At 46.4% G+C, this 12924-nt stretch overlaps 1 protein-coding gene across 1 annotated transcript; it reads right to left on the bottom strand.

Moving 5' to 3' along the window:
• Nucleotides 1-813: 813 nt before the first annotated feature.
• LOC118771652 (cAMP-regulated D2 protein-like) lies at nt 814-12336 on the bottom strand. Its single transcript, XM_036519660.1, has 8 exons — nt 11842-12336; nt 11308-11509; nt 10206-10339; nt 8627-8754; nt 7286-7404; nt 6528-6668; nt 5645-5817; nt 814-1266 (listed from the first exon to the last, which is right to left on the bottom strand). Exons 1-8 carry the CDS (start codon nt 12334-12336, stop codon nt 814-816), a joined length of 1845 nt encoding a protein of 614 aa, XP_036375553.1.
• Nucleotides 12337-12924: the final 588 nt, after the last annotated feature.

Below are 12924 nucleotides of genomic sequence, written 5' to 3'. Positions count from 1 at the left end.
CCCGGCACTACATTTTTTACTTAAAATTCATCTCAGGTTCAGGTATCATTTGAGGTGAAATGACTTCGAGAAATATTGAACGGTGATGAGATGAAATTTGATTTTTCAATCAAAGAGCTTCAGAGACACCAGAGAGGAAGAATTTTATTTGCTCCACAAAGGTACAGGAGGCCACACTCGGTAAAAACAGTGCACAAACATGAAGGCATTTTACATCCTGGGACACAAAGGATAAAGCCAAGCAACTGTGTGTTAAGTGGTTCTAAAGTGGTATTCATTTGCGTCCTTATAAAGCAGCAGGAAACTCGAAATTAGCAGCTGAATAATGGTAGTTTTATTGAGCAGACTTATTCTGTTTGGCCCAAAAGAACTGAGGAACCAGGGATTATACTCTAACTTCAGTATTCATTTACTCAATCGAATCGCTTAATAAATTCAACTGCCAAGATGGTTGAAACAGAGCTTGGATGTCTGGGGCATTAAAAAGATATTAACGCAGAGATATTGAATATTCAGCCTTTTCCAGAAATACATTAAAGATGCTCACTGTGCTATTTAGGGGCATAAGAAGAGGTGTGAAATGTACATTCAAAGCATGATGAAGGCAGTCATTACAGCTTACTAGTAAATATGCAGAGGTGGGTCAAAGTTCCTCAATGGTAACGACACTTTTTCCCAGCTTCCTTGAGGGTCACCATGTGTGGGCCGGAAGGCCTCTCCCAGCTCACGCGCAACATCCACACAATGTTACCGTAACATCGTCACAATGTTACCCCCCCACAGCCACAGCGCTACAGTAACATCGGCCGAGGCCTAGTAGATGCCCAGCTTGTCCCAGAAGTCGCAAAGGCGGTCCCGGGAGCCAGCCTGGGCGTGGGAGTGCACGGTGAGGTTCATCAACAGCCAGGAGCTGGTGTCCGAGTACCGGGGCCAGGCAGGCGGCCGCTGCTGCTGGCAGAAGTTGGTCTGCTCCACCCGGGCGGAGGGGTCGCCCGCGTGGGCGAAGGCGCCCCAGTAGCAGAGCACGCGATTGGCCAGCAGCTTCTCCGGCAGCGTGAGGGTGAAGTTTGCCACGGCTGCCGAGTTGAAGAGGAAAGGCAGCTCCGCGCCGTGGCAGACGTGCTCATAGCAGGAGCTCAGCCCCGCCCACACACGGTGGTCCGCCACCACGTGGTCGAAGACGTACATCCACACCGAGCTGCCCGACGCCGTGCCTGCGCGCGCCGACTTACGCGACGGGCACAGGAACACGAAGTCAGTGACGATCTGTGAGGGCAGAGAAGAGAATTAACTCTGAGCTCTAACACTGAATTTAGCATTAATTCTATATCCTCAAACATCTTTCCTGTTTCCTCAGCCTTCCTCTTCCAACCACCTTCCTTACGGCATTTAAAAGAATATGACACGCTATGTAATGACTGTGCCACTCAGACTGTGCCACCAAATCATCTCTGCTCTTAGGTCTAACATTCACACCACATCCTCCAACTTCCTCTCGGACCTGCTAGGGCACTTCAAAGACATGTTATGTAATGAATGACTCCCGCTTTTGTGATACTTATGATTGAGTATTGTATCTGCTCTTAGCCTACCCTTTTTATATGCACTTTTGTCAGTTGCCCTAGTTAAGCGCGTCTGCTAATAGACGCAGTGGAAGGCAGATTTAAGACAGCTGAATCTACATTAACGCACGCCATCAGGGGAAGAAGCAGACACGCTAGCTGAAGTGTAGGTCTGTTTGACCTGTTGACCAGGGCAAGTCTGAGCACCACAAACCGAAGGTTGCCTGTGATGATTACTTATTGACAGTCCGCATGTTTTGCACTGTGCATCCACAGAACAATCACATTGCATTACCTTACGTTACGATGTATTCATTTAGCAGATGCTGTTATCCAGAGGAACTTCCACCACAATAGAGCGTAAGTGAGGAAGATGTGAGCTCATACATTAACACCCCTCAGTAAAGTAGAAATCACAAAGTGATACACCACGAAACGACATCAAGCTGGGCGCTTCTGTACCTTCTGTACCTAAGCTGCACGGCAACAGAGTGGAAAACACTATTAACTAAAATGGAAAGGCACTATTGTTTTAAACCAAGAAAAATATGTCTGATTGATGCGAGTCCTGTAGGTGGTGGAATCCCTGCTGGATAAGTAATTTGCTCCATCGACCCACTACTCTACTTTTGCACAGTGACTCACATAAAACCGTGAGCTTATGGCAGAATCAAGCCATCTGAATTGATCATCCTGTTAAACTCAATGGGTTCAACTGCTTACAACTGTACCCCCAAAAGCTCTTCACCTGATAGTATTTCACCCAATAATGCCTCAGGCGTGAAATGTTCAATCAGTCTGCTTAATGGCTTCCTCCAGGAGCTTCGGTGGGTAATGTGAATGGCGGGCGTGATCAAAGCGACGTCTGAAAGCCCTCGACATGTTGTTTTTCTGTAGTGTTTCCCTCTGTCCGTTTCCTGGAAACGGCTAACTCTCCTCCAAAAATACACTTGGCTCTTCGGCCCACGCGTGAGAATTACATCAAACGCACCTGCATCGGTCCGGCTCCGGCACCCCTCTCTCTGCTGCTAATGAGCCGATCGCCGCCGCCAGGGAAGGGTGGAGGAGGAGGGAGGGGGGAGCCATGCCAGCAAGTACCTCACATACAGACACACACACACACACACACACACACGCACACAAGCACACGCACATACACACTCATACACACACATATGCACACACATATATACACATACACATACACACACACACACACACACACGCACGCACGCACGCACGCACGCACGCACGCATGCCCACACACACGCACGCACACACATACACAAGCACACGCACACACGCACTCATACACACACACACGCACACACATATATACACATACACATACACACACGCACACACACACACACACACACACACACGCACATACACACGCATGCATGCACGCACGCCCACACACACACACACACACGCACACACACACAAATGCACACACATATACACACAAATGCACACACACACGCACACGCACGCACTCACACACACATGCAAACACATGCACACATTCTGATATGAAACATGTGTTTATGCACACGCACCTACATGAGACAGACTTGTGCACATGCACACACACCACAAATGCACATACACAGACACACACACACACACACACACACACACACACACACACACACACACACACACACACACACACACACACACACACACACACAATCTCTGCAAATCCCAGAGAGTCCATCTCTTCCATTTCAGCTTACCTTTACATTTATTAATTCAGCTAAATTACACATCTTTATTTATTCTATCAAGATGCATTTAATAAGTCTAGGGTTAGGCATGCAGCCATATGTGTACAGAATCTATAGTACCATATTTGTGATGGCATGCCATTGTGGGAATCATTACCACAGTGATGTACACATATACACTCTCACCATTTTCAGCCACTTAGCTTGTACTACCACAAAACTCCAACCGCCCCAAAGTTCAAAGTCTCAAAGCTCGTCATCCTCTTTTAAACTGTTATTCCCCTTCACCACCCCCCCCCCCCCCCCCCCAACCTGTTTGTGTGGTGCCAGGCGGCAGCTCCTCTTCTCCCCTGTGCCAGTCGGGAGCAGGGCACGGCCGGCCTCGGGGGCCTGGGCCTGGCGGGGGCAGTGTTTCTGAACCCAGTGAACTGAACCCAGCCCCACAGGGAGAGAAGTTTCCTTTTTCACTCCCAGCCTCTGGCGTTTCTCTCTTGCCCCTTCACCCCCCCCCCCCCCCCCACCCATCTCTCTTTTTCCTCTCCCTTTCTTTCTGTTGCTCTTTCTCTTACACACACACACACTTTCTCTCTCTACCTTTCTTTTTGCTTTCTTTTTCTTCATCTCTCTTTTTGTGTGGTCTCTCCCTCTCTCTTTGCTCTGTCTCTGACTCTATCGCGCCTTTTGTTCTCTCTTTCTGTCTGTGTCAGTCTCTCTTTTGGCTCTCTCTTTCTCCCTCTGTCTCTTTTTGCATCTCTCTTCCTCTCTTTCTCTCACTCTCTCCCCCTGTCTCTCACTGTCTGGTGGATTCTTGTTTAGCTGGACCATGATAATTTGGGCTGGTGCTGTGGTGAAGGACAGCTCTTTCCATGACAGCCTGGCGGCCAGGTTTGTTTTGTGATAATGGCTTTGGCTTCCCGCTGCGCACAGTGTAAGCATTTCAGCTGTTACGACTGCTTTGAAATCAAATGTGTCAAAAGGACTTTCCTCCACGGAGGAGAAGTTTGCCTGTGGTGTTGTTTCCCCACCGTGCTCTGTGTGAGTGAATGTCTGTCTTTGTTCTGTGTGCGCACGTGTGTTTGTGCATGTGAGCTGTGTCTGTGTCCATACATCTGTTCCCGTGCGTGGGTGTGTTTGTGTTTTTTGGAGTGAGCGTGCGTGTATGTGTGTGTGCGTGTGTGCACGTGCACGTGTGTGTATGTGTGTGTGCTTGTGTGTATGTGTGCGTGTGCGTGTGTATGCATGTGTGAGTGTGACAGTGTGAGTTTGCTTATGCATGTGATTGTATGTGCATGACCATGTGTGTGTGTGTGTGTGTGTGTGTGTGTTTATGAGTGTGAACTCGTGTGTGTGTGTGTTTGTATTTGTGTGTTTGTGAGTCTCTGTGCCCATCTGTCTTTGTCTCTGTACCTCTCTGCCAGTGAATGAGTGAATACAGAGCAGCCTGACCCAGCTTTTCTGACCAGATCCACCCCTCCAGGCAACATGACCAGGGAGCCCGGCACGCCACACCACCCCAGCTGGTCTCAGTCCTCTGGGCCTGAAGATGCTGGATCAAGGAAGCCCGTGCCCTCTCCACTAAAACTGGACTTATGGCACCATCTGCTGGTGGCCAGTGGAATGGCAAGCCACGTCATTGATCTACATTTTAAACTAAGATGCTACACAGTGGAAAATTCTGACCTTTTGCATAGATTTGGCTTTAGATAAACCAAACCCACTTCTTGTCAATATTCATTTTTCTGATTAAATGCCACTCAGAATGATATTTAATATGGCCCACTAAGATCAACCAATCAACTTCATTGACTACATCAAAATCATATGTATCTCACAAGCATTGTATATCAACTGTTAACTCACAGCTGGACAAAGGAGACAGAAACAGCCAATAGCTTGCATTGGTCGTGCGGTATAGCAGTGTAGCTGGCATCCACTGGGACTGCGCCCTCTAGCGTAGACCAGCGTGAAACTCAATCTGGCAAAAAAAACTTGATTTCGGAAAGACCACTGCAGGAAGGTCTTCATTTGGAAAAAAAAAAGCTCTAGCTCGCAAACTTGCAGCTCCCTTACCTGATATAAATGCCAGAACCTTACAGTTAAAAAGACAAAAAATCAACTACTTGCTTATGGCCATCCAATACATTTACACTTACATTTATTCATTTGGCAGACGCTTTTATCCAAAGCGACTTAAAAGTGAGGTACAATACAACACAGGCGAGTCCCCTGAAAAAGCAATTCAAAAACTTGCATTCTGGATCCTGCCCACACTGACTGAGTGGTGACAGGACTCACCACACTAGAGCATTACAGAAACATTACAGCAACGTCCCGAGCCAGCCCTCTCACCTGCGCCAGCATGGCCCGGCAGTCTTTGGCCTTGAACAGCGGCAAGTACTTGTGCAGGATCTTCAGGGCGTGCTGTTTGAAGATGGCCGTGGTGTAGACTGTGCACTCGACCACAGAGACAGGCTTGGTGAAAACCCCATACACAAATATCACCCCCTCCTCAGAGGTAGTCCCTGCAGAGCCACCACAGACGATTTCATTAGAGGTGAGTAAGGTTAAACAATGAGAGCCAGGCAAAGGGTTTGCCCACAATGCAGTACCGGGCATTTAATATGTGCCTCGTAAGACTGCTTGCTGCATCCAACCACTTTGCCAGGGTTTTATTTATGAATACATTAAACTCTTGACTGCTTTCAATGGGGCTTTACAATGGACTCCAAGCTCCCTCTTGAGTTAAGTGTAAAAATACTGATAATTCTTCTGAAGACCCAGATGCCAGTGATCTTGTGTATGGGACCCATAACAGGGATACCCAGTACTGCCCGTGTAAGAACAGCAAATCTGGGGATGTAGCTCTTTATAGGCCTTGTTGGATCTTTAGTCTGGAACTAAAATCTATAGACCCCAGTGTCTCTGTAAGCATGGAGGTGAGGTGCCTTGTCTCAGAAATTTTTGTTTAACGAGAACACTACCCCGATTCAGGTAATTACTGCCTGCGACTAGTTCAATGGACCTATTCTTTGCGATTCTCAGAGGACCATTTACCCCCTCCGCCGCTACCCCTCCTGCTCTGGAATAGCTAACTGGAAGCTGAGGACACACAGGGCCTCAGTCCTGAGAAAGTTACCAATCGGAGCATGAACAGCAGCCCTGTGGCCGGGTGGCAGCGTGTAGTCGGTGCGTCACGGGCAGTGCATGGGTGCGTCACCAGGGCGTGACTGACCGAGCAGGACCGGCTTCTCCTTCTGCCAGTGACCCTTCTGGAACGCCGTCACCGCCTGCTCCTTGATCAGCTCGCCGTCGATGTAGGGTCCCCAGGTCTCGAATATCTCCAGGAACCTGAATGGGTTCACGATCTTGGCTCCTGCAGGGGGAGGAGGTGGGGAGGGTGGTTTTATCCCCACAGCAATGGGGAGGCTACGGTATCAGTTGGCTGAACCAGTGTTAGCAAGAGGGACTGCCAAGCTCGAATTCAGTGAGACGACAGGAAATGGAAAAAATGAAAAAGCAAAATTCAAGCACCATTATGCACTGCCTGAGCATATAATTATCTCAACCTCAGAACCTCAGCTGTATAGATCCTTCCTTGCTTTCAACAAACATGGCTTTCTTGTCAAATTAGAAGCAAAATTGAGGTCCATATACACTTTCTACTATTGTACCACTGTGAATGTATAATTACATAATAATGTAATCTTGAACCAGTTGGATCTACGTCAGCTACCATCACTTAAGTTATGGGAGGATCTCAGTGTGAACCACTTAGATCTTCCTACTTTGAAATTAGTGCACGCACTGCAAGAGAAAAATGTAGTTCAGCATAACACAGCTAACAGAACAGTGTCTGAAGCCATGTCATGCTGTGTTCCGTGTTCCATGTTCCATGTGACGTGTTCCGTGTTCTATGTGATGTGCTCCGTGTTCCGTGTGATGCGTGCCGTGTTCCATGTGGCATGTGATGTGTGTGCCAGGCTTCTCCACCTGCTTTGACCTGAGCAGCCAGCACAGCCTGGGAGCTGAGGGGCTTCAGGCAGGCCCAGTCCTTGATGGTGCAGTTGGCAAGCTTGGCAAAACTCTTCCCCAGCTTCAGCGCATCGTGTCTGGAAAACACAGCACAGCCAATCACATCAGCCTGTGGAACAGCTAATGCTGTGCTGGCCAATCCTGTCTCAGAAGGAGCCTTGTATCACGGGGTGAGTGTTTCTACCAAGTCGTTAATGATTTTATTCCAGTTACTGTCTTAGCCTTTGCGGGGATAAAGGGCAACATTCATCCCCTCATGCTTTTGTGGTTTGGTCTGAACTCTGTATAGGAATCCAGAAAAGAGAAATTAAACATTTAAGGAAGTGATCTGCAGTTTCAGTTAGTTGCATGAGATTTTGTATTTAATCCAGACTGAAACAGCAGAAAAATGACATTCCAAAAATATGGGAAAAACAACTGCCTTAAAAATCTGGGTCAGAGTTAAGGCTAACCTGCCAAACTGAAAGTTTGAATTCTGCCCAAAATGACTGTGTGTAGGAGCCATTTAATGACCGAAACAAATTTGATTAAAGGGCACAATCAGATCATGAGGCAGTGCAAATTTACAGCATTTTGTTTTGCAGACTATTTAAAATGGCTTCCAGAAACTCACAGAAGCTTTAAAATAGCTAATGACATTGCCAGGCAGTTAGATTATGAGTCACTGAAGCAACTGACAGGTGTAATTAGCAACTTTAAAGCTTCAGTGAGTTTCAGGAGTAATTTAGAAAAACACAGATTGTCCTGAAATTGCTTGATAACTTCACTAACTTCCATTCAAGACACTGCAGCAACACATATTACAAAATCACTGAGACAAGATAATGCTGTAGGTAAACAACTACAGAGAGGTATGTTTTTTCTTGTACTGTTGTCATTGTTAATATACAGTTATACTAACTTAACATAACCTCTGACACTGACAGAAGGACAAAAACAACAAAGTTTATCAGTGACAACTCATTTATGATTGCTGATGTTGATTACTGTTGACGTTTCCATCCCAGAATGGCTCAGAGCACATGATTTTGGGGTGGGTCTGTGGGTGTGGTCCTGTGAGGCTGCAGATGGATTATCACCCTTGCTGAACTACTGCCCAAGCAACAGAACAGCAATCATAACCATCTGGATGAATAAGCAGTGGGGAGAAAGTCATGTGACCACAGCCAGGCATGGGACATGACATAGCATAGACCACGATGGAACATCACTCTGCCTTTTTTTAGACTCTGTGTAAATTGGCTGCTGGTGTGCAGGGTATGTAATGTCCATGCTGCTGCGGAGCGCAGTGATCCTCACCTGGTCTTCAGGGGAATGGAGAAGGGAAGACTCTGGAACACTGCCTGTCTGAACAGCGGCTGGCTGCTCTGGATCATCAGGTGGAGGCTCACAGACTGCGCCCCTGCGCTCTCCCCGAATATCGTCACCTGCGACAGATCGGAAACCACACCTTTTATAAACACATGCTGTCCTTGAACAGAGTCATCTATTTCAGTTCGAAACTCTGCACCTGAATCATCACCTTTATTTGGATCAAAACCACACCAATGTCACGTACCCTTTACCCCACATGTAAACACCTGCAGAAGCCAGACCTTGGACTTGACTCTTTTTTTTACACCATGGGTGCTGTACTTGACTCTTTTGTCAGAATAAAGATGCTGTATGTGAATCCTTTGTTGGAACACAGGCACTGTGCTTGACTCATTTGTCAGAACACAGACACCATCCTTGACTCCCTTCTCGGAACACAGGCACTGTGCTTGACTCATTTGTCAGAACACAGACACCATCCTTGACTCCCTTCTCGGAACACAGGCACTGTGCTTGACTCATTTTTCAGAACACAGGCACCGTCCTTGACTCCCTTCTCGGAACACAGGCACTGTGCTTGACTCGTTTTTCAGAATCCAAGCCCCTGCTTCTTGACTGGTGTGACAGGAGCCAGGCCCCTACACTGAGTGATTTAAACCCTCCTGCGGTAAAGAGCTCTACTTCCACTCTGCAGGCTCTGGGTGAGAGCTCGTTGAAGCTAATGTTTCTGTGCCAGGCTTCACAAAGACTGTAATCCTTTCAGCTCAGAAGCAGTGTGAATTAGTCAGCACGATACGCAAAATGGTACGCTCGAGCAGCGATCAGCACTTAATGTACATCTCTCCTCAGGGAAGTGTGCTGTCGAGAGCATATTATCCTCTATTACTACTTTTCAAAATGTACACTTGCGGGGAAATTGACACAAACCCCTAGAGAAATCAGATCCGTTCACACCTTTTTTCAGCCTGAAAGCCAGCGTGTTGACTCCAAACCCCGCGTTCCATCTAATCACAGTGTGTTTTGTCCTCATCTTTAAATGGCAAACCGAAAGGGGTTCCCAGAGTGGTTCTTTCCATTAAGGTGCTTGTTTGAGCGTTTGAGTCATTTGCTCTGCCATTTGCTGATATTGACCGCGGGTCCACAGCAGTGGAGCACAATTGGTTTCATTCTGCCAGGATAGGTTGGGTTTTGTCAGCCAGGATTTATCTGTTGGCATATCAGCCAAAGTGGAGCACTGTGGGGCCAGTAATGTGGACTTTTGTACTATACTTTCGCTAATGCAAATGTATACAATGTGTTGCAACAAGACAAGCTTAATGTAATTCAGTTGCCAGTAGAAATGCATAAAGAGTAAAAAAGGGAAAAAATCACCAAGGCAATGACTGAAGTAACAAACTTAAGTGTTTCTTTTCCTTGATAGAACGCCACAGGTTTGGGGGTCACCAAAATTTGATTTTAAAAATTGTTGTGGGTGAACTGAAAAAATGAAGACTTGCCTAATATTGTTTTTTTTTTATTCAAGTAATTGGATTTCTGACATTTTTAGCCATGCTTGCATGTTTACCTTGTTGGGGTTCCCTCCAAAAAAATCGATGTTCTGTTGGACCCAGAGCAGCGCTGCTTGCTGGTCCAGGATTCCATAATTACCCACAGCTGAAGTTTTGGGATCTTTCCCAGAGACAAGGAATCCAAATGCCCCTAAAACAAGAAGGCCTCAAATGATGCACAACTGGTGGTTGCAAATAATTATTTTCAATAAATCAGTTCATTAAGAACATAATGTCACTTATACATTCCCGTTGCTTGGTTTCATGAACATTCCAAAATAAATTGACAAACAGTTGACAATATGTCCTTTGCCACCAGACACATGGTTTTTAAAAATCCTCTAAAATATCACATTCAGATTCTACTCATCTCTTTATACGGACATTTCCCTGGCCTTGTGTTTTAGTCATTTGCTTCAGTCCAAAACTGAAGTCTGTTCCAGTTGGGTTTAAATCTACAGCCCCTCTGCTGTCAGATACATATTTACAGGTACTTACAGTTAATCATTTGGCAGATGTTCTTATTCAGAGTGACTTAGAAAACAAAGGCACAAAAACTGCACAGAGTAAAGACGATAATGAAGACCATTTCATACAGAAAAAGACAGACCACATCTGAACTTGAGAATCATTATGATAATGATGAGTTATGACAGTCTGTCCTGTGTCTGACCCAGGGAAAGGGTGGGCCAAGGCTCTGAGGGAGGTCAGGCTAGAGGGCGGAGTCAGAGCTGGAGTCCCTGGCTGGAGACTATGCTGCAGGAGTCAAACTGCAAGCTTTTACTTGCCCACTTTATGCCTGGTCATCACTGATCTCAGATCAAGACCCCCTAGCCCATAACCTAACCAACTACAGCCCTATATTGATATTTATGATATGAATATACATATTATTTTGAATTGTCTGCACATAAAGATAGTATTTACTAGTACTCCACACATCAGCCTGTGGTTCAGGGAGTTTATGGTTACAATCCAGGCTCCACCCTGCAGCGAGTCATTTCCTACTTTGAGGAATTTGTACAGAGGAAGGCCCTAGTTGGAGAAACAGAGGCCTCAAAGATGTCTACATTTTCATGTCTGTCTCATGGCTAGACAGACATATTTGCTGTGTCTTACCTAGGCGATACTCCAAGCTCACGACCACTGTGTGGGTAAAGTTGCTGATAAATCTCCCATCGTATAGCGGTTTAGAGGCGGACCCGGCTATAAAATCCCCGCCGTGGATCCACACCATCACCGGCAGTGGTTTTAACAGAGGGGACGTGAAGTTAACATCCAAAGGCACGAAGATGTTGAGATACAGACAGTCTTCACTAACCTGTGGAAAAATGACCGTATGGGTTTACATGCAAAGTAAGACAGACAAAGTCCAATTGTTGTGTAACTGCGTCTCTGTATGACGCCGTCACCTCTTGGCTACATCCGACAACCCATGTACCTGCAGCTGTTCGCATTAAAGGTACTAGAGATGACTTTGAGGAGTCATTAGGAGGAGATGGAGTTCGCATTTACTTGCCCAGAGATGTTGGAAAGAGTCTTCATGCTGACTCATTAACCAATGCGCATTTACGCACCTCCATGCGCAATGAAGTTTAAACATTCACTTATCTCCGTAAAATTCTCATTTAGTTTTTAGTTTTGGGGCATTACCTTTGCTGGACATTCGTCTGATATTGGACCACTACATGCCTGCATGCAGGCGGGCCTTGGAAAGGTGGCATCATACACGCCTTTCCACGGTGTCACTGGGGTCGGCGGTTTCCAGCGTAGTGCGCCAACCGGTGGATCTGCAAAGGGGATTCCGTAAAAGATATGCGCTTTGTCTACTGTAAGTCCTTTCAAAACTCCATACTTCGTTTGAACCTTTGGACCATCGAGTTCAGGTCCATCCGTGAAGGCAGTCCGAGAAACGTCTCCAGAATCACTCTGATAAACAGGAATTTCATTCTCAAGCGATTCCAACAGGCCGCCCTCGATCTGCAGGGCTCGGTCAATGACAGCAGGCTCGCCCCTCACTGTCAAACTAGCGGAGATGCTCCTCAGCAGCGACTCAATGTCGATTTCGTTGTCAGAATCGTTTGCTCCAACACTGGACAACAGGGCGCCGAGGATAAAAATGTAAATTGTAAAGCTGCAATCCTTCATCTTCACGGGTTGATGGTGTTAAACAAACTCATTGGGCGTACAGTGTGAAAGAAAACTATTTAATGCTCGTGTCCCCTTTCTTCAGATCATCCTTGGCATGTATGGCAGCATGAACGGTGCAGAGAAGCTCGTGTGTGTGCCATGAGCGCGCCAGTCCGGGGTGTGTGAGTGCTTGTGACACCAATTTATTCAAAATTTCTCGGAACGCAGGTTGTTTCTTGGACAAAACCCGCTTTGTTCTAGTTTTTCATGTACTTGAGCTACAACTCGTACGACTCGAAGCGGCTGTTTCGTAAATAGCCCCTGTGATAAATCTGAAATAATTAGACACAACTGGTTTGCTGTTTTTTTCTAATAGAGTCGCATGACACATATTTATCACTCTGGCGTATATTAGACGTAAAACTTTTAGATTATTCACTTGAGATAAGCTGACATATCATTTTAAAAGCCCCAATCACCACTGTCGTCATTTTTGAGGCTCCGGATATTATGTTGGTTCTTACAACAGCTGAGACATTCGATGTGTGTACATCAAGTCTCACTAATTACGGTCAGAGCGACTGGATGTTATCTGTATGCCCGTAC

Source organism: Megalops cyprinoides, chromosome 25, assembly GCF_013368585.1.
Source record: "Megalops cyprinoides isolate fMegCyp1 chromosome 25, fMegCyp1.pri, whole genome shotgun sequence".
Lineage (NCBI taxonomy): Eukaryota > Metazoa > Chordata > Actinopteri > Elopiformes > Megalopidae > Megalops > Megalops cyprinoides.
This window is presented reverse-complemented; position numbering and strand designations above follow the sequence as displayed.